General features: G+C 45.1%; 2 protein-coding genes and 1 long non-coding RNA gene across 12 annotated transcripts; 1 reads left to right on the plus strand and 2 right to left on the minus strand.

Moving 5' to 3' along the window:
- Positions 1–277: 277 nt before the first annotated feature.
- On the minus strand, positions 278–6099 carry shisa2b (shisa family member 2b). 2 transcript variants are annotated; one of them, XM_023845210.2, is made up of 2 exons: positions 4833–6099; positions 278–2632 (listed from the first exon to the last, which is right to left on the minus strand). In XM_023845210.2, the coding sequence occupies exons 1-2, from the start codon at positions 5107–5109 to the stop codon at positions 2079–2081; spliced, it is 831 nt and encodes a 276-aa protein (XP_023700978.2). In that variant the 5' UTR covers positions 5110–6099; the 3' UTR covers positions 278–2078. The 2 variants fall into 2 exon arrangements, with proteins under 2 accessions (XP_023700978.2, XP_023700977.2); XM_023845209.2 differs by having other exon boundaries at positions 4806–6090.
- Positions 6100–7392: 1293 nt separating this feature from the next.
- On the plus strand, positions 7393–20415 carry spice1 (spindle and centriole associated protein 1). Of its 9 annotated transcripts, none has more exons than XM_072711387.1 (14): positions 13827–13935; positions 14243–14335; positions 14605–14652; positions 14740–14823; positions 17768–17870; positions 17946–18069; positions 18221–18318; positions 18395–18514; positions 18592–18845; positions 18933–19064; positions 19147–19399; positions 19550–19791; positions 19884–20078; positions 20280–20415. In XM_072711387.1, exons 2-13 carry the CDS (start codon positions 14243–14245, stop codon positions 20076–20078), a joined length of 1746 nt encoding a protein of 581 aa, XP_072567488.1. In that variant the 5' UTR covers positions 13827–13935; the 3' UTR covers positions 20280–20415. The 9 variants fall into 9 exon arrangements, with proteins under 9 accessions (XP_023700972.2, XP_072567488.1, XP_072567492.1 ...); XM_072711386.1 differs by having other exon boundaries at positions 13839–14106; XM_072711385.1 differs by having other exon boundaries at positions 13839–14088.
- LOC140588860 (uncharacterized) lies at positions 12539–13759 on the minus strand. The gene is made up of 3 exons (XR_011990077.1): positions 13616–13759; positions 13044–13215; positions 12539–12819 (listed from the first exon to the last, which is right to left on the minus strand). It is a non-coding gene; the product is annotated as an uncharacterized lncRNA (long non-coding RNA).
- Positions 20416–20525: the final 110 nt, after the last annotated feature.

A 20525-nucleotide genomic window follows, 5' to 3' on the forward strand; every position in this document is an offset into this window, starting at 1 on the left:
CTTTGGGGACCCGGCTCCCTCTAGATTGGTGGGCCTACCCTCCTCTTTCAGTGACCAGTTTCATGAACTGCTCTCTCTTCAGCTGCTGACTCTGGTCTTCATACCCAATAGGCTGCTGTTGGTGGCAGACTCTGAGGTACACACATTCCCAATCTCAGGCCTGACCTTTATAAAATCCATCCCGCTGTGGGAGCATAGTGTGATTCACCCCCAGGCATCACGTCTGCGGGTTTTAGCCAGTTTCATACAGGACGCAGTAACACAGGCAGAGCCCAGCTTCAGCCAATAACACCATCCACGCTAAATGTTTATTATAAAAAGCTGTCGGCACGTAGGCCACACACAAGTGTGCACATCACTGCATAAATACAGTTCTGTCTCTGGTACAGTTTACAGTTTGCTTGTCCTGAAGTCTCCTGTCTGCAGAGTCTGTGTCTGACACGCACGCTAATGTCTACGCTACACACATACCTTTAGCATCTGGGGAACAACGCCACTTCCTGTCCCCCCTGCTGAGCCAGGCTGTGTCTGCTCCAGCCTGTTGATAGCTGCTCAATAAGGTGTTTCTCAAGCCCACATTTTCTTAGAGCAACTTGGAGAGCAGGACACAGTCCACTGACACTGACACACCGACAGATAAACTGACAGACACAGAGGCAGGCAGAGAGGAGCCCAGGACATGCAGGACTTGGCAAACTGGAGATACTCCGTTATGAGCTGAGCAGTCCTACAAAAGGCTGCTGATGCACAGGAAGGATCAGCCTCACACACACAGAGCTCACACACACTCTACAGACAGACACACACACAGGTGATGGTGTAAATTCAAAGTGAGTCACCCCCATGCTCTTGTGTTTGGGAGCTTCTCATAGTCCGTCCTATGTTCACTTCATTCCATTTACAGCTCTACTGGGATCCAGTGAGCCGACTCTTATATTACAGCACCTGCAATACCCATTACACAAAATCTGCAAGCTCCACACACTCCATATCGCACACACTCTGTACCGGACACATGTAACTCCAGATGGTGTGTACCACGCACATGTAACTCCACCCTCCAGATACTGCACACGTGACTCCATGTGTCGCATACATGTGCGTTACATGTACATACATGTAAATCCACACTATCAATAACACTCATGTAACTCCACATGCAGCATACCGCATACATGTAACTCCACACGCTTCCTGTACTTCACAGATTTCCATACCAATACACACTGTTTAGAACATACTGCACTATGCACATATCACACTGTACATCTCAAGCTGCAGCTGATAAACACAAAGACATGAACACATGTTAACATACATACATGTGCAAGCACATCCAAGGGCAGATAAACACCATGAACCTCATCTTTCACCCTCACGTCTCTGTCGTACTGGGTACAAAAATAACTTTATACAAATTTACATGGCTTGCTCCGGCTCAGTCCAGGATGGGGCACAAGGTGGTGCAGCAGGCCCCAGTGGACAGTCATCAGGGTACAACGGAGCCCCATGGAGGAGTACAGCCTCCAAGGTGGGACGGGGCCCCAGAGGACAGTTCCCAGGGTGGGACGGAGCCCCAGAGCACAGTCTCCAGGGTGAGATGGGGCCCCAGAGCACAGTCCCCAGGGTGCAATGGGGCCCCAGAGCACAGTCACCAGAGTGGGACGGGGCCCCAGAGGACAGTTCCCAGGGTGGGACGGAGCCCCAGAGCACAGTCTCCAGGGTGAGATGGGGCCCCAGAGCACAGTCCCCAGGGTGCAATGGGGCCCCAGAGCACAGTCTCCAGAGTGGGACGGGGCCCCAGAGGATAGTTCCCAGGGTGGGACGGGGCCCCTGAGCACAGTATCCAAGGTGTGACAAGGCCCCAGGTGGAGTACAGTCCCTGGAGTGGGAATGGGCCTCTGGACAGAGGAGGGCATCTAGCGTGGAACAGTTTTCTCTTACATGGCTGTGGAACATAGGTATGTCCACCTAGTTCCACATACATTAACACAAACACAAGTACACACATTGTGACCCCTCCCCACAATATTCAGTGGGGGGGGGGGCAGAGGCCCATCCTTTTATGACTCCACCCATCACACAGTCACTGGCGGGTACTTCTGCTCACTGGTCACACTGGTGGGTGGAGGGAAGGGTGAGTGCAGTGGTTGATAGCCCCCCTGGGCAGGGTCAAGGAAGGGAGGGGCGGGTGTGGGAGGGGCTGGAGCCAGGGGCTCGTGCTGCATGGCATAGCCAATGAACTGCGGATGGAGGAACTGCATGGGTGGAACTTGGGGGCAGCTAACCAGGGAGAAGCCAGCTGGAACGCCAGCATAGACTGTAGGGGGCACTCGTGGCATGGCTGGCTGAAGGGGCGGGGCCTGGCGGGGTCCTGACTGGGCAGAGGAAGAGCTGGAACTGGCGGCTGTGCTGGACTGGCGTGACGAAGAGCCGCGGGATGCCCCACCGCTCGGCATCATGGGAATGGTCTCTAGCAGCCGCCCCCCAGCCCCACCCGCACCACGTCCCCCTGATGACAGCTCTCGCTTGGGCCGCAGGCAGCGGCAGCAGCACACGGCCACTGCAGATCCAACCAGCACGAAGGCCACGAACACCGAGCCAACAATGAGGAAGGGCACGTAGATGGGCACTGTAGAGAGACAGAGGCGGCCATGTCAGCGCTGCTGTCACCATCACCGTGCTCCCTGTCACTGCAGGCTGACAGACGGCTCTCTGTGGCCTAATTTCAGATCCTAAGCAATGGACCTTAAGATGAGCCAATTCAAGATTCTTTAATTGTCACATGCATAGTCATACAGGTACATCATGCAGTGAAACGTATCCTGTACCACTCTTTTGACTGTGCAACTAGTTACAAAGGATATGAAAAGAAATTATAAGGAGAAATAAATAACATTTTTAAATAAATAAATATTTCATCGAGATTATAGTCTTATTTAGCTGGATGTAAAAGACATTAAACTGTGTAAACTTGGGCCAATGTTGTGCTGGGATGCATGCAAACTATGACAACAACACAGGGTGATTCATAATGCAATATAAAAAATGAATCAATTACAATATAGTGCATTTCTTAAATCCTTCACTTAATCAGTGATTCATATTGAAATTAAGTTATAAGCAATTAATGAAAAATACTTATTGGGATTTGGGGATTAGGATTATTTTCATTACTTACTAAACAGCCTCAACATAGCAAACTGACCTAGAGCCCCTTGAAGCCATAGACTGACATCCAGTTTTCCGCAACAAAACATTGGGGAATACTCAGGAACATTTGGAAAAATTCAGGAATACTCAGGAACACTGAGAAGTACTCAGGGATACTGCTTTGGATACAGCAATTTCAGTTTCAAGTCTCCAGCAATTTGTGCCTCTTAAAAGTCCACAGCTGGACTGTTCTGAGGTTCTCACTGGGGGCCTCTAGGTTGCAGGAACATATCCTTAAGCTCTGTGCTACCTGGGGGCCCATGAGCACCATGTGCCACAAGGCTAATGCAAATACCATTAAAAAATCCCATTAACACCACCATGGAGAACCTCCTGCTCCAGAACTCCGGGGGTTAACAGAAACATAGCTCCACGTGGGAGGCGTCTGTGAGGTAAGAGGGGCTCTCAAGCATGACATCTTTCAGATTCAGTGGAAAAATACCATGGACTGGCTGGTCCCAGATCAGATGTACACAGCTAGCATGGCGAACAGGCACATAGTCACACTCAAATACAAGCCCACTGCAGCATTCTGGTGCATGTATGACAAACACAAACTCAGTCTCAGGCAAACTATTCGAGATCCAATAAAGCCACTTGCTGGAGAAGCTCCTGTTTCCATTCAGAAAGCCCTGCTTCCATCCAGGAAGCTTTGCTTCTTTCTCTATAAGCCTTACTTACTATTCTGACTGAGGTGCTTTAACAGGTGAAAAATTCAAGTTCCAAATTCAAGTTCATGTCATACTCTGCCCGAAGCCCACACACAGTATAACCTTGAAAGTTTATGACAAAATCTTGTGCCGCCCAGCCGTCGAATTTTACATATAATTTTATGTATTTAATGGTCCCTGTGAAGTGCTGTGTGGGAAATGTACAGTGTTAAGAGGGGAAGAATGGGATCCGTACATCGGTTTTCTTTCAGTGTACTTTAATCTTATAGTGGGGGTTCACGAAAAAAGGTTATATGATTAATTTGTAAAGTTAGGCAGGCCTGCTATTCTGAGCTGCATCGCCGCCGCTTCGCGATTTACGGTTCCCTGTGAGCTTCATAAACTGCCCTGGCGTCACTATTCTGGGTGTCTCCAGCGCTCGCGAATCGGCGGCGGCGCGCTGCAGTGCGCGTACGCCGGGTCTCCGTGCGTACAGTGCTGTCTCGAGGGCTGGCGCGCACACCACTGCACGAGCGTCTCGCTGTTAGAACAAACGCAGTTATTTTTAGCAGCGCTGCACGGTTTGCCAGTTATTAATGCGGCCGGTTATCTGCCTCTCCACGCCGCCTGCAGCTGTCACTAATAGCCAATGGGAAACTTCCAGGGTCAACATGCAACTGAAACGTTAAAAGCGATCCTCCTGTCATTGTCGTCTAATTGGCAGATTAATACAGCAGATACCAGCTTTTCATTCACTACCATAACCTTCTACACTTTCTGTAATTAGGTATTCTCATTTTATTAATACTTTGCTACAGAAAATGTATATGCTGTACTTTAAGGCAGTTTTCACAAATCAGCACCTGGAGGTATATAACTTATATAAGTTCTATCATTAACATGCCTGCCAGGTGGTAAGATGAAGCCACGCCGTCAGCCCACCTGCGCCGCCGTCTTTGTCTTCCTTACTTGCAGTGCCCGGCCCTGCGGCTTGCTTGTCGTCGTCGCAGGTCCCTTGGTCCAGCCGGGCGTCGCTGCTCGCACAGCAATAGCGAAGCTCGCACTTTCCGCAGCAGATGATTGCTTCCTGACCATCGAAGCGCTCCGGGCACTGGAAACCGTCACGCCACGCGCCCTGCGGGTCGTGCCAGCCGTGACAATACTCGCCGATGGCCTGCACCTCCATGACCGCCAGCAGGAGAGTCGTGACCACGGCGAGAGACATCAAGGAACCTGTAGTGAGCATAACAGAACCAGACCCTCGGGTTTGGCTGCGTGACAGCTGTGTGTCAGCCTGCGTGGTCTAGCCTTGGAAAATAGACAGCCTGTTTAATGATGGACCGACAAGCGAAAAGTAAAAAGCCAACAGAAAGCATCCGAGAGGAGTGTTCTGTAATCCAAAGTCACGAGCGCCCTTTCGTTTGCTTAAATAGCAACCCACCGCTGAACAACTTGAAAAGTCTGAAAAGCAATTAATTGTAGACAGAAGTGATACGACCAGTGCGTTTTTCCAGATGACTATGTAGAGCGTGCATTTTTTACAGCAAAGACTCAAACTGCCGTTGAAATCAGAATCCATGCAGCCCAAGTGAACCAGTACTGGCGCGGAAGTAATGCGGAGCTTGTCCCATGTCTACCCAAGTAACACACGTCTCATATAACTTTTCCCCGGAGATGCACAGAAGCCAGCTCTGATTTACATGTAATCCATACGCGCCGGGATCTTCTCACGGACTGCTTCTGCTCTGCCCAGGAGACCAAGTCATACTGACGTTTTCTTAACTTCTATTCCATATGAATCTTTCCACCATCCCCGGACATAGGCAAACTGCGAGAGCTCTACGGCAAACAGCCTTCCAAAGCAAAACACGGGGAACACTGGAAATCGCAGAGTCCGACAACGGTACCCTCCTGACGGCAGTGGTCCGTGGATAAGACCAGTCCCGCAAACGACTTTTCAGTGGAGGGGGTGCATCCAGTTGCGCTTGCGCAGTACAAGCTCGCAATGTATTTGCCTAGTTAAGTCTCAACCAGCCAATTGTCAGCGTTAACGACCCTGTTTTGCGGGACCATATATCTTATGAGTTGGTGGAAGGCCCCAGTGTACGGAACCCCAGTCCGCTCTAAGTGCTTCAATGTGCGATCCGCGCTGGACTGCTCCGGAACACCGTGTGGGAAGTCCGTTGATGGAGAGAACAGCGGGGGCGTATGTGGTGCCAAATTACAAGTCATGCCGTTAAGAAGTACAAGGTAGCAGCCATGACCAATGACGTTGAAACTCTTATTTCCTACCTTATGATGTTCCCCATCCAGTGCATTGAATATTCAGGCAGATATCCAGTATACAGATCACCTCATGTAACATTCTTACATTTTCGTTGGTCACTGTTAAAGTACTTCGTTCATACATTTGTCTACTGCTAGATTTAATGGTAACACTTTATAATACTGTTCCGTAGTTAACAGGTAAATATGCAAGAAGTAAGCAGCAACAAAGGAGTAGTGCTTCATTAACACCTAAATTGGTACTATTAACTACTAAGGAATTATGCTTAATTACTCAATAGGTAATAGTGAACTAATTATTATAGTAGTTCGCTATTACTTCATTAGGAACTATTGAGTATTGCTGGTCTCTGGGAATTATATACTAACGATGGATTATTTCTAATAACTACTAGTTCATTACTCATCAAATGAACAGTGCTTTTTTTTGGACTAACAGGAACTTACAGGCTACTGTTCTCAATGGTTTTTGCCATTTTTTTCCTTTTGGAATAACAGCAACAACTTATTCTACAAAATATTACTGCCTAAAATATGTATACAGTACCTACATTTTAATTATTTACCTCACTTCAGTCCGTGTCCCAGTGTTCTTCAAACTGTGCTTTGAAGTGCAACTGAAGGGATGGTCAATCAGAGACTCGTGTTTTGCCACATGATGTGCTCCACCACATATTGTTGATCTTTTCTAAACATTAAGAAATTAATGTATGCATTTTAAATAAGGAATGAAGTAATGAACTAATGACCTAAATAAAACTAATTGTAACTCATTAGTAATGAAAGTGGCGTTACTGACTTCTTCAATAGGAGTTACTAAAGAACAAGAACAGTATTATAAAGTGAAACATATTGTAACTCATTAGTAATGAATGTGGTGTTACTGAGTAAGCTTCTATTTCACAAACATTCACTGGGTTCTTTTTAAGGGGTTAATAAGAACAATGAATGTTAACATAGCTTATTTGTTTCACTTAAACATTCATGTAACACTTCATGACACAACAGCATAAGTTCATTTTAAACATTTAATTTGAAGCACATGTTATATTAACATCACAACTAAATTTTTTAAATCAAATTACTTTACATTGATTACACATCCATCCCATTAAAACTATTTACACATTTCTGATGTCATGTAACAAATGTCCAAGTGGTCCATCCTTGTGCTTTTGGCCCAGCCAGCAGGTCCAGTCAATCGGTCTTTGTCCGCTGACGTCACACTCGCTATAGCCGCAGTGTATTGTGGGTCAAATCGCCATTTTGGTTGTATACAACGCAAGAGCGAGCATTTGCGTCCGGTATTATCTTTGGTAATTTAATGTCCCAGTAGAAAAAATCAGAGCATAATTAATACTACATGTTAGCAATGCGATTTGAACGATCACTGTCATAAATTCTTCCGTAAACTTAAAATAAAAAACAAACCATTAAATCCATCAAAAGTTTAAGCCTAATAGTGGAGTGGATTTTGTTAGCGGCAGCGCCATCTTCTGGGACTATCAGGCGTTGCGAGGCTGTCAGTCTCCAGCACGTAAGTAAACATTTTGTTCCAAACAAGTTGTTGATAATATTCGATATAATTAATCTGGATATTATTAAAGGATAGTCCATGTTCATTTTCACCCAGAATTTTTTTAACTTCCCTCTGTATGTTTTACTGAGTAATAGGTCCGCTGTATAAGACCTCATTTTACTTTTATTGCACTCCTACAGGTTTCTTTTTTGATTCCTCTTCTCTGTTGAACTCTGGCTTTCTTTTTCTTTCTTTCTTTCTTTCTTAATTAAGAAGGGAAAAAATGAAATATCCTTTAATAATATCCAGATTAATTACTCAATCGATCAATTAATTAATCTGGATATTATTATAGGATATTCCTTTCTTTCCTTCTTAATTAATTAATTAATCTGGATAGTATTAAAGAATATCTTTCTTTCTTTCATTCAGTAATGGATGCAGCTTACCCTTGTTAATCGCCTTGGAGTGACTTCGGAGTGAGATTGCTATAATATACTGTATTTTGTCTTGTCTTACTACACTGATAATTTGTCCCTTATTTGCACTGCGGGGGCGGCATGGTGGTGCAGTGGTTAGCACTGTTGCCTCTGGGACCTGGGTTCGAGTCTCCGCCTGGGTCACATGTGTGTGGAGTTTGCATGTTCTCCCCGTGTCGTCGTGGGGTTTCCTCCGGGTGCTCCGTTTTCCCCCCACAGTCCAAAGACATGCTAAGGCTAATTGGCGTTGCTAAAATTGCCCTTAGGTGTGCGTATATGAGTGAATGGTGTGTGAGTGTGCCCTGCGATGGGCTGGCCCCCCCGTCCAGGGTTGTTCCCTGCCTCGTGCCCGTTGCTTCCGGGATTGGCTCCGGACCCCCCGCGACCCAGTAGGATAAGCGGGTTGGACAATGGATGGATATTTGCATTTTGCACTGCTGCAATAGAGTCTGGCTGCAGATCCACTGAGACTCATGTCCACTGAGACGCAGGAAGTGACATCACGTCCACTGACACGCAGGAAGTGGCATCACTAATCCACTGAGACGCAGCCATAGATATCTTCTATTATACATCTTACTTTTAGTTCATTTAAAAATGGTTCGCAGTTATCACTTGTTTGTATGCATATACAGTCGTCCCTCGCCACTTCGCGGCTTCACTCCATCGCGGTTTTTTGTCTATTGATTAAAAAGTTGATCGAGACAATGAAAATGATACATCGCTACGCACCGGAAGCATCTTTGCTCTTCGTAATTAGATGTATAATAATAACAATTATAATGTCTAATATTTATTTTCTATTATTTTTTCTAATATTTTGGGTAATACGAGTGTAATTTTCATGACCTACCTGTCCGATCCTCTTGTGTGCCACGCCCCCTTATTAACCACATATGCAGCCCTGATTGTGACCAGTTGTTTTCTGTCAATTTGATTCTGTTTCTGTCAGTGTCTATAACCCCAGGGGGGTATTCCAGAAAGCAGGTTATGTGACATACCCGGGTAAGTTTAAGGGTAAGTTAGTGGATAACCTCAACTTTCGGTTCCAAAAACGGAGGTTAACTTTCTGGGTATGTACGTAACCATAGCAGCTTACTCTCTGAAGATAACCTGCTACTGAGCAGGTTATGTTCCAGGGTAAGTTTGTTGCAGAAGGTTACTGAGCATGGCGTGCCCTTTTGATGACGATCCTGTGAACGTGGAGGCATAAATTATACAAGGTTTTTTTCGCCGGGAGAGAGTTATAAGACCGCGTATTGATGTCTTGTCATTTCCTAATGATTATTTGAAAAAGCGTTATCAGTTTTCAAAAGAATCGTTCATTTATTTAACATCTCTTGAAACCGCATATTGCAAATGTCACAAACCCAAACCGCGGGTCTGCGCTTAGCACAGAAAACATTCTGTACATAGCGCTTCGGTTTTTTGCGTCAGGGCATTTTTTGTACAATATGGGCGACGCAGAGCATATAGGAAAGGCAACTGTGTGTAGAGCCGTTCGCACAGTATGTCTGGTACTTAACACTTCTTACACACGTTTATACAGTTCCCTGTCCATAGAGCTCTGCGTGTTATTAAAGAGGAATTCCACAGAGTGGTAGGTTTGTCCTTTGTAGTAAAATCTATGATGCATATTTAATATATAGTCATACTATTTATATCTATAGCCTACATGTATTCATCCTGCACACACACACACTTGATACTTCCCTATATGACTTTCTATTTCAGGGTTTCCAAATGTAATTTGGAATACATGTAATACATGTATAGTGACAATAAAAGGCATTCATTCATTCATTCATTCATAATTGGGTGCATTGATGGCACCTACATTCCTATTAAAGCTCCTTTAATAAATGAGGGAGACTATGTTAGATAGATAGATAGATAGATAGATAGATAGATAGATAGATAGATAGATAGATAGATAGATAGATAGATGTCTTTATTGTCACTATACAAGTACAGCGAGATAGCGGAGGAAATCTATTCATAGTATCAATGTGCAGGTAACTTGATTTTGTATCCTTAATTTTTTGCCTTGTTAAAATCATCAAACTCATTACTTTTTTCCACTAACTATAGGTAATCATTACAGGACAGTACAATGCTGGTTACCACTGGTTGCCCTCAGATGGGGTGAGGGGAGGTGGTGGTGGGCTCCCGCCAGTTAGACGGGCTTCAGCCTTTTTTCTATTAGCTACATGACAGAAAGAATATACTAAATCGTGTTTAATAAATAGTTAAGTGATCGTGTAATCAATAACCTTTTTGCAGAATGTTTTTGTGTTTCATTTTGACTTGGCTCAAAGTTCTTCTGTCTCCAGAAGGATTACACCTTATTAAATAAGAAACCATATATTCCTAGTCGAGACACATTGTTATTTTAACCTAAAGAAATGAATGGCAGGAAAAGTAAATGCTTTCATAGTGATTTAACAGTAAAAAGGATGCGGAAGGGTTATGTGTTTAATTATTTTGCATTATAATAAAAGGGGAGGCGATGTCAAATTTGCAATTTAATACACACGCATTTATTCTGTCCTTTATTTTTTGCCAAGCCAACTCTTTCTTTAGCCGATGCAGCCGTATTGCTTTTTTTCATTATTATTGGCTTGAATTCCTCATATGCGTGCATTAAAACTTCCAACTCCGCCTCTGTGAAGTATGCCGCTCTCTTTTTTTCACTTTGATTTTCCATTCTGACTCGTGAAATCGGCGATCAATTGAAAACGTCTTTATGTATGCACGGTGCACGCGCATTAACTCTGGGTAAGCAATAGGAGGTTGATTGAACTTACTCTTCTCAGGTGTTTTGGAACCGACATACTCATGGTATGCGGGTTTGGGGTATATCAACCCAGAGGTTAAGATTTACCAAATGGTAAGTTAACCAAGCTTTCTGGAATACCCCCCAGGTCTGTCGTTGACGTTTTGATGTTACATGTTCCTGTCCCGCATGTGGAGTGATTCCAAATAAATCCTTCAATCCTGACTCCTCGTGTCCCCGGTCCTGCTTCCCTGTCCAGCAGTCATAAACTATTGGTGACTAAAGGATGTTATTCCATGTCTAGAGGGCTCTAATAATGTTAAAATCCGTATTTAGAAGGTCGTAAACAGGTTTCCAATGCTCATACTACGAAAATATTCGATTTCTAAAGAATCCTATTTCGCGGATTTCGCCTATTGCGGGTTATTTTTAGAACGTAACTCCCGCGATTAACGAGGGACCACTGTATTACTAAATCATAGATTATTTTAAAAATAGTTTGTGCTTATCACATTTGAATTATACATTTATAAAAGTAGTTTGTACGTATAATTAAGAATTGCATAACTTAAAATTTAATAAAATTGTGTACTTATCAAATTATAATCACCTGTAGTCCTGATTGTGACTGTCAATGGTGACCAGATTTTTTCCCCCCTCAGAGTATTATATTGAAGCCTTAAAGACTGCAGAATTATGCTTCTCGCAGAGCTTTACTCCATACTTCTGTTATTCGAAGATAATGTACGTGTTACATAAATAAATCACTATACATAGATAATTTGGCAAAAATTTCTTGTAGTGTATTGATATATAAATTTGAACAAACGTGCAAAAAAAAAAAGTATATGGAACAGAATAAAAAGAATACAAATTTTTCCTTATGTAAACATGGCATGAATTTTAAGACCCATCCTATCAACGCAATTGGAGAGCAAGGTTTCCATGTCCTCCTTATTATTAAAAATAAACATGAATGGGTCATTCCTGTTGTCACTTTGACCCTCCAGGACCTCTTGCGAATCCAGCACACGGCACTGCAGAGGTCCCTCATGATGCGCGACTCCTATATGACATTGGAAGTGAATATCAGGGATCGAATAAGTTAATCAGGTGCAGCTGGTAATCAACAGGAAACCACCTAAGAAAAATGAGGGACACACACACACACACACCACTAGCATTCTATTCTATTACACTTTGTAGAGCAGTCTCACCCTCGAGAGAGGCTCCAAGTTTGCTTTCAGCAGGTGTGAAGCTTCCTCAGTCTTCCTCAGTCCATGTCTGAGTAGTACAAGTACACATCATTTACACTACCAAGACATAATGTTTCAATATCTCAATGTATCAATGGTGAATTACCCATATATGCAAAACCTCTCCATTAGCTGAATGCACTACCACTGATGAATTAATGGAATATCACCTTAAAAAACCTCCCTGCTGAGCTTTACCTGGTATTCTATATCTGACAAACCTCCTTCACTGCAAAGAAAGGGCACGTGATTCTGCATCTGAATGCATCTCAATGTAAAACACGATGCTTTCCATACATACTTTTCCAGACCACTGTTAGGCACCACCATTTCCTTATCCTTTGCATATTAGACTGAATATAAAAAGACAAAAACCATGCATTCAGAATGTTAGAAAGGGCACCTTTTTCTCGTATAGATAACTATGCAACATTCTACAGCGTCGCAAAGAATATCTTCTTAATGACGTACTTACAGCAGTAAAGTGGAATGGTTCCCCCAAGGCCATGCAGAGTGCATACTGACAAAAACATCAATTGAAAGTATATCACAAGTGTTACACCCGACAATTCAAGGTGGTCCTTCTTACCATCAACATGAACACACCACAGTCCACAGATCCAATCTGTTTTGGAACATCCTGCAAAATACAATGCATGATACTAAGGACAGTTGTTTCCAATAGAAACATACGATGCATGAAATGGTACAACACAAATGGGTACCAAGGAATGCTAAATGTTAGTAAGATGTAGTTAAATAAACACTGTTCTGAGAACATATCTACTTCATACACCAGAGTTTAGGAAAATCCAGTTATGTTAATATGATTTTACAAACCAGAAATTCCTATAGATTACATACCTTGGAATGAAATTCCATTCTTTGCGTGTGAATCTAAATGCACCTGGGCTCGCAGTAACGTTGTCGGTTTAAACATCGTTACTGGGCACAAAGGGCAATGGAAACTATTGCAACAGTTAGCACATCTTGCTAACTGAGGCACGGCATTCCTTCGCCAAATTGACCTGTGCATCTGTTGGTCAAAATGAAAAACAAAGCACCGTGAAAACGATTGTGTATGCATTTATGGGCTTTTGAAGGAGTGACAGTACTTGAATGCAATTAAGCAACACAGCGATTTGAGTCTGGCTAACTTACATTTACTGTATATATGCATTTCAGTTGCATGAAAACACCATTCAACTGATCAGAGTAATCCACGCATGAAAATAAGTTATTAAGTTAATGTAGCAACAACCTAAGCACGAATTGTGTTTTATAGCAGCCAAACAATAGCGAACAAAAAAACAATTCCAACCGTTCTAAACATAACGAACAAAAACCATTCCACTTCTAAACATAGCAAACAAAGTTCCCATCCTTCCTGAATAACTAATAACTGAACATATATAAACAATTAAAACTGAACTTACCGTTCTACTTTCCTTCGCCAATGTCTTGCTAAACAATGGACGCGCTGCTAATGCTCGTGAGTAAAGTATCCACCAAACTTTATGCGTGACGTCATTTCCGGGCGCTCAGTGGACTTCCTGCGTCTCAGTGGACGTGAGCCTCAGTGGATGTCTGCAGACGCCGCGGTACGTTATAAAACTACATATCCCAGCGCGCCCATCGCGCACCGGGGCGTGGCCTGTGATTATTGTAGGAAGCGTCCGAACTGGGGGCCCCAGTCTGGGGCGCGAATCGTCGAACACCGGCGCCAGAGAGTAGCGAGACGGGCGGGAGTCGGCCGGTGAATATGGTGTTGTCGCTCTCGCTCCTATGACAGTGGCCCTCTAAGCTTTAACACGACATGTTAAAGCACATTAAGCGCGATTAGCGTGTTAAAGTGTACAAGTGTTTCGCGGTATTTTTATACTGGCAGAAAGGCTCCTTCCAGCTACATGTACGTGGCTTTAATGCGGTGTGAAAACTTAATGCTGTTTTCAAGTTGGACTGTTAATTATTAAACCGGCTATAACTCTGCATTGTTATATTTTAGGGAGGGAATAGTAGTATTTATTTGCGGTCGTGGCTTTGTTCTCTTCTTGCGTGAGTAGATGTCGTTTAGGAAGGCGACTCGGTCCGTCCACGGTCCCGGAAAGCGACCAGCCCGGCAGAGGAAGCCGCCCAGACCGAAGCAGGACTGGGTGGTATGTTTGTTTGCCTGTGGCATGCGGGTTACGGGCTCCCGTCCCGTGATTACTTGAACGTCAGTTTTCCTTGTCCCATTTGGTCCTTCTGGTTGCTTTTGACGGATTGGTGTAAATGATCATGTTGTTAAATATGTAGTGCAATGTTTGCGTCTCTGACCTGAAGGTTTCACTTTAACTGCTGCTGTCTGCTTTGCTGTGATGTTTTCCTCTGATTTAAACACATTCTCAGTCACAGCGTGTTGATTAGATGTGTTGTTTCTGATCAGAGCACCGTCCATGACCTCACTGTTCACCAGGCCACACCTGAAGATCTGGTCAGTACCCCCGCAGCCTGTGCTCATTGGCTTGCTCCGCTCATGTGGCCCCTATGCTCAGTGCCTAAACGCCATCTGTGCTCACAGTCCCGACGCCATGAGCTGCATCGCTCCAAAAACCAGGAGTCAGCGCAGCGGGAGGTCAGGCAGAGGGTGCTGAAGACCAGTGCGGTGGGTCAGGCTCACACCTCTGTGTGTCACTCTGTGTGTGTGTGTCTGTGTGTTATAGTTGTTTTTGGCGGCCTGTCTTAATTTAAATTTTATTCTAGTCTTTGTGTCAAGCTGTCATTTTAGTTATTATTAGTCTTAGTCACGTCCATACTCATTTTAGTCCAGTCAAGTTTCAGTCGACTAAAAGTCTGAGCATTTTAGTCATAATTTTACTCAGAATTATCCATGACTATTTTACTCTAGTTTTAGTCAACGAAAACTGATGACATTTTAGTCTAGTTTTAGTCAATGAAAATTGTATTTTAGTCTCTTTATTTTAGTAATGCAATTCTATTTTACCTAGTCAATATACACTCACCTAAAGGATTATTAGGAACACCATACTAATACGGTGTTTGACCCCCTTTCGCCTTCAGAATTGCCTTAATTCTACGTGGCATTGATTCAACAAGATGCTGAAAGCATTCTTTAGAAATGTTGGCCCATATTGATAGGATAGCATCTTGCAGTTGATGGAGATTTGTGGGATGCACATCCAGGGCACGAAGCTCCCGTTCCACCACATCCCAAAGATGCTCTATTGGGTTGAGATCTGGTGACTGTGGGGGCCATTTTAGTACAGTGAACTCATTGTCATGTTCAAGAAACCAATTTGAAATGATTCGAGCTTTGTGACATGGTGCATTATCCTGCTGGAAGTAGCCATGGGTATAGGATGGGTACATGGTGGTCATAAAGGGATGGACATGGTCAGAAACAATGCTCAGGTAGGCCGTGGCATTTAAACGATGCCCAATTGGCACTAGGGAGCCTATAGTGTGCCAAGAAAACATCCCCCACACCATTACACCACCACCACCAGCCTGCACAGTGGTAACAAGGCATGATGGATCCATGTTCTCATTCTGTTTACGCCAAATTCTGACTCTACCATTTGAATATCTCAACAGAAATCGAGACTCATCAGACCAGGCAACATTTTTCCAGTCTTCAACTGTCCAATTTTGGTGAGCTCGTGCAAATTGTAGTCTCTTTTTCCTATTTGTAGTGGAGATGAGTGGTACCCGGTCAGGTCTTCTGCTGTTGTAGCTCATCCGCCTCAAGGTTGTGCGTGTTGTGGTTTCACAAATGCTTTGCTGCATACCTCGGTTGTAACTAGTGGTTATTTCAGTCAAAGTTGCTCTTCTATCAGCTTGAATCAGTTGGCCCATTCTCCTCTGACCTCTAGCATCAACAAGGCATTTTCGCCCACAGGACTGCCACATACTGGATGTTTTTCCCTTTGCACACCATTCTTTGTAAACCCTAGAAATGGTTGTGCGTGAAAATCCCAGTAACTGAGCAGATTGTGAAATACTCAGACCGGCCCGTCTGGCACCAACAACCATGCCACGCTCAAAATTGCTTAAATCACCTTTCTTTCCCATTCTGACATTCAGTTTGGAGTTCAGGAGATTGTCTTGACCAGGACCACATCCCTAAATGCATTGAAGCAACTGCCATGTGATTGGTTGATTAGATAATTGCATTAATGAGAAATTGAACAGGTGTTCCTAATAATCCTTTAGGTGAGTGTAGTACAAGTCAAACGCATTTCACAATTAAAACAAGTTTCTTATTATTATATTATTGTTACCTGATAGTCTCAAGAATACTCTACATCCTTTCCAGACATGGAAGACACTCTGATTTGAATTTATAACATTTATTTTGCCAACCAAACATGTTTGAACTTAGAAGTACACACAAATTTAAATTAAATAAATAAATAAATAAATAAAATAATGTCCATCTTCTTGCGTGGGACTTGCTTCACTGAAGCTGTTTCTGGAATCTAGCACAGGAATAGATACAATGTCAGGACAGATTAATATTTTAGCCATACTACTAATCTCCTTACCATATTATGGGCATAAATTAATGTCTGTATTTCACCGAAAAGCTGGTGTCCAGCCAAATGCTTGGTCTGTCATCTGAAGCCCTGGTGATTATTGCGCATGTGCGATATAATATCGATATAATATCGCCCAGCCCTAATTAGCAGGTATTTACATGAGCTGTAGCCAGAGCATATACCTCTACGTGGATGGTAACTAGCCTGGCAAGCCAGACCCATGCACGATGTTCCGAAAAACACTCTTTCAATGTTTCAAACACTACCCCTTTAGACATATATCTAGTCACACAGTAATGAAAGCTTGAAAGTTTAGATCGCCAGGATTCAAGACAACTGAGCTGTCGTTCTGTTTGCTATTTAGCTTTAGCTTGCTAAAATGCCTGCATAACTTCAAAATGTTCCCTTTACCCACGTGTTCTTATCAGACATCTTATCAGAAAGGATGTTTTGTACAGATCGCCATGAGTCCGTGCTTATCAAATATAATTTTCTCCAAAACGTCTAAAGCTAGCAGGCTAACATCTATTACTAACGATAACATGTTAACCACAGTTGGCATGAGCTTTCTAAAATAGAAAGTAACGTTACGTTAATGTCTTTACTTACCTCAATGTCATTATGGAATGCCTTGAGATGTCTTTTAAGGTTTGTGGTGTTTTTTCCCGATATTTTGTGGCCGCATTTCTCCGCCATCTGTGCGCCCGAATGGGAGACACAGGAAACGGAAATACTGCATAATAATAATAACGCGATTAAACGAGAGGAAATAACGTCTCGTCTCGTTTTTGTCAACGAAAATTAAGAGACATTTTAGTATAGTTTTTATTTTGTAAACCACGTTTGGTCTCGTTTTTATTCGTCAACAATATTACATGATATATTTCGTTATAGTTGTCGTCACATGACCAGCATTTACGTTGCGTCTCATCTCCATCATGTCAAAAAGGTTCGTTGACGAAGATATTTTGTCAAAAATTTAATTGACGAAAAGAACACTAATGTGTGTGTGTATGTGGGCGCATGCCTTAAACTTCATCTCCCCTGCAGGCGAGCTCTGAGCAGAACCAGCTGCGGGATGTTCTGGCCCAGTCCGATCACATGATGGCGATGGTGAAGGATTTATTTGGGGATGCTCCTCACAGGCAGACTGGTACCCTTCAATCCTGGTGCTTTGGATTCCCACCCCTCCGGTTCTGCTCTGACCCCATCCCCTACTGGCTCTCAGGGTTCCCAAGTGTGACCATGGCACTGGACCGCGAGCCTGTCTCCAAGCCGGTGCTGTTACTGGATCCGTCAGGAGCAGGAGTCCATGGACTGGAGCCACTGTCCCGTGATGTGGCTGTGAGCAGGTCTGTCTGCCCACCAAGCCTCCCTGACACCCACTAGATGCCCCGACAGGGCACTGCGGGGGGAATGTGTAACGCTAGCCGCATTCACATGGTTGTATTGAGCCTCCAGGCCTCATGTTGCCTTCTGACCTGTGTCTGCGGACTCCTGCAGGTGTCCTGTCCAAGATCGGTGTCATGGACGACCTCTCAGTCCTAATGCCCCGGATGTGCCTCTCCGCTGCCCCCAGAGCCCCTCTGTGCCCCAGTGTGGTATGTGCCCTCCCTCAGTGTTTACATTCTGTACTGTTTTCCCAGCTGAGCCCTGCCTCACCCCCCCTATCTGCAGCCCTCAATGCCACCCCTGTGGTCCAGAAGCTGCTGCCGCATGTTCCCCTGGACAAGGATGACCCCCCTGCTGCCCTGATGTCACATGTATTGAATGTGGGGCCTGTTTTTCCAAAGCCAGGTAATTGCTGCTCCTTGCCAGTTAACAGCCAGGCCTGTCCACCAGCAAAAGCCACCAGCTGGTATGTTCCTGTGCAGGGAAGAGGATCAGCAGGGGGCAGTGTGCCAACTTCTCCAGGCTGAGCAGCTCAGACTTGCACTCCTCAAGTGGAGGCTGCTCCAGTCTGGAGGTGCTGCAGGCCAAGTTGATGAAGATGGGACTGCAGCTGGACTCCTTGGGCCCTAATGCTGCTCCACAGGCTTCTGAGGACCAGCAAGGGGATGCCACCCTCAGTGGATTCTCCACAGCGCTGGTGGCCATCTTGGGCCGCCTAGTCCAACACCTCTGCAGGGTACAGACTGTGTGCGTCTGTGTGTGTAAACACTCACAGAGAAGGGGGTCTTCCCTGTCAGTGACAGCGATGTACCCCCATGCCCAGAGCCATGAGGAGGTGCAGAAGGAGGTTACAGTGAGGAGGCATCTAGAAGAGCAGCTCAGAGAGCAACAGCAGCTGATTGATGCTCTCACTGCAGAATCTCTCCTGCTTCATCAGGACAACACTGCTCTGCAGGTAGGTCTGGGGACTGTAACTCCCCTCTTGTTACCAGGTATCTGCACAGCACTGACCAGTCTGATGCTCTGTCTGATTACAGAAGCATGTGAAAGATCTGGACAAGCGGCTGGATGCACTGCTGCTGGCACTGGGAGAACTGGGTGGACTGGGGCCTGAAGCTGAGCCCAGAGCTTGTCTCCATGGCTGTGAAGACACCTGCACAGATGCGCACAGATTGCAGTTGAGCAGTGCTGTGTCTCCTGAGAAGGACCTGGGAGAGGTGCCATCTCCCTTCCCAGCAGTGCTGCTTTCGCCCCCCCGCCAGACTGACAGCTGCCCCTCCCAAACTGAAGGCAAGAGCTACAGCCTGCTTTGGGGGGGGGGGGGGGGAGTTTCTCAGTGCAGTTCAGCTGTTAACCTGGCACCCCCTACAGGGTAGCTGTTGATTCGAAGCAGCTGCTCTGCTAAATGGCAGAGTTCTCCTGCTTTGCTTTTCATTTTAGTGGCAAGAGGTGAGCTGCTGCAGTACCAGGCCACATCCAGTGGGGGGCATGAGGAGGTAGTGGAATATGATGAGTCCACAGCTTCCAGCTGCTCATTCATGAGCTTGCCTTGCCATGGCTTCACCCATAGCTCCACCTCCAAGCTGGACCCGGCACCCCTGCAGCTCAGGCAGGCGTCACAGAAGAATCCGCTGATCTCAGCCCCAAGTGTGGCTGGTAGGACTGCACAGCGCCCAGCACAGGTCTGATATGTTCTGTCAGTCAGTCAGCTGGGAACCTTTCAATGGGGAGATGTGTCACCGTTGGCCTCTGTTAATGTGCATCTTACCAAAAGGAGGGACACTCTGTGGAACAGCAGCTCCTGGAGTTGAATAGGCGCAGTGTGGAGGCACGAAGCAGACTGCTCTCACTCATTGAGGAACAGAGGCAGGCCATCGGGGGTGGGGTTTCTCCCTGCATCTCTCCCATCCCCTCTGCAAGGCCCCCTGGGGTGTCCACCTTGCTGCCTGTGTGTGAAGCAGAGCCCTAGGTGTGTGGCCCATTCAGAGACTGTCAGCACCGGGGGCAGGGCTGGACATTTTTTGCTGTTGTGTTGGATAGAGTACTGGCTGGCTTTCAGATTCACAGCAGGGTGCTCTGGCTGGGAGAATCACTGGATTATTAACCCAGTGGTAGCTGTGTTGGGGTGGGCGCAGGGTGCTGTTGATGGTGACCTTCTTCCCCTCTACAGGCTCTCCAGGAGGATGGGGCAGGCTGGGTCACCAGGCAATGCCACGCTGTAGAGGACGACCCTGCTGGTTTGATGACCCCAGGACCATGTTCATAGCATTTACTGTGAAGTCATAATTAAATGTTTTATTGGCAAATGTGAGTTCTGTTCTCTGTAGCTGAACACGTGCCGCACCAAGATATGTCCGTGCAGCCACCAACCATGCTGGTTCTCGGCTGTTGCACGTCTCTTTTTACAGTCCTGTCG

The sequence above is a fragment of the Paramormyrops kingsleyae genome, chromosome 4 (assembly GCF_048594095.1).
Source record: "Paramormyrops kingsleyae isolate MSU_618 chromosome 4, PKINGS_0.4, whole genome shotgun sequence".
Classification (NCBI taxonomy): domain Eukaryota; kingdom Metazoa; phylum Chordata; class Actinopteri; order Osteoglossiformes; family Mormyridae; genus Paramormyrops; species Paramormyrops kingsleyae.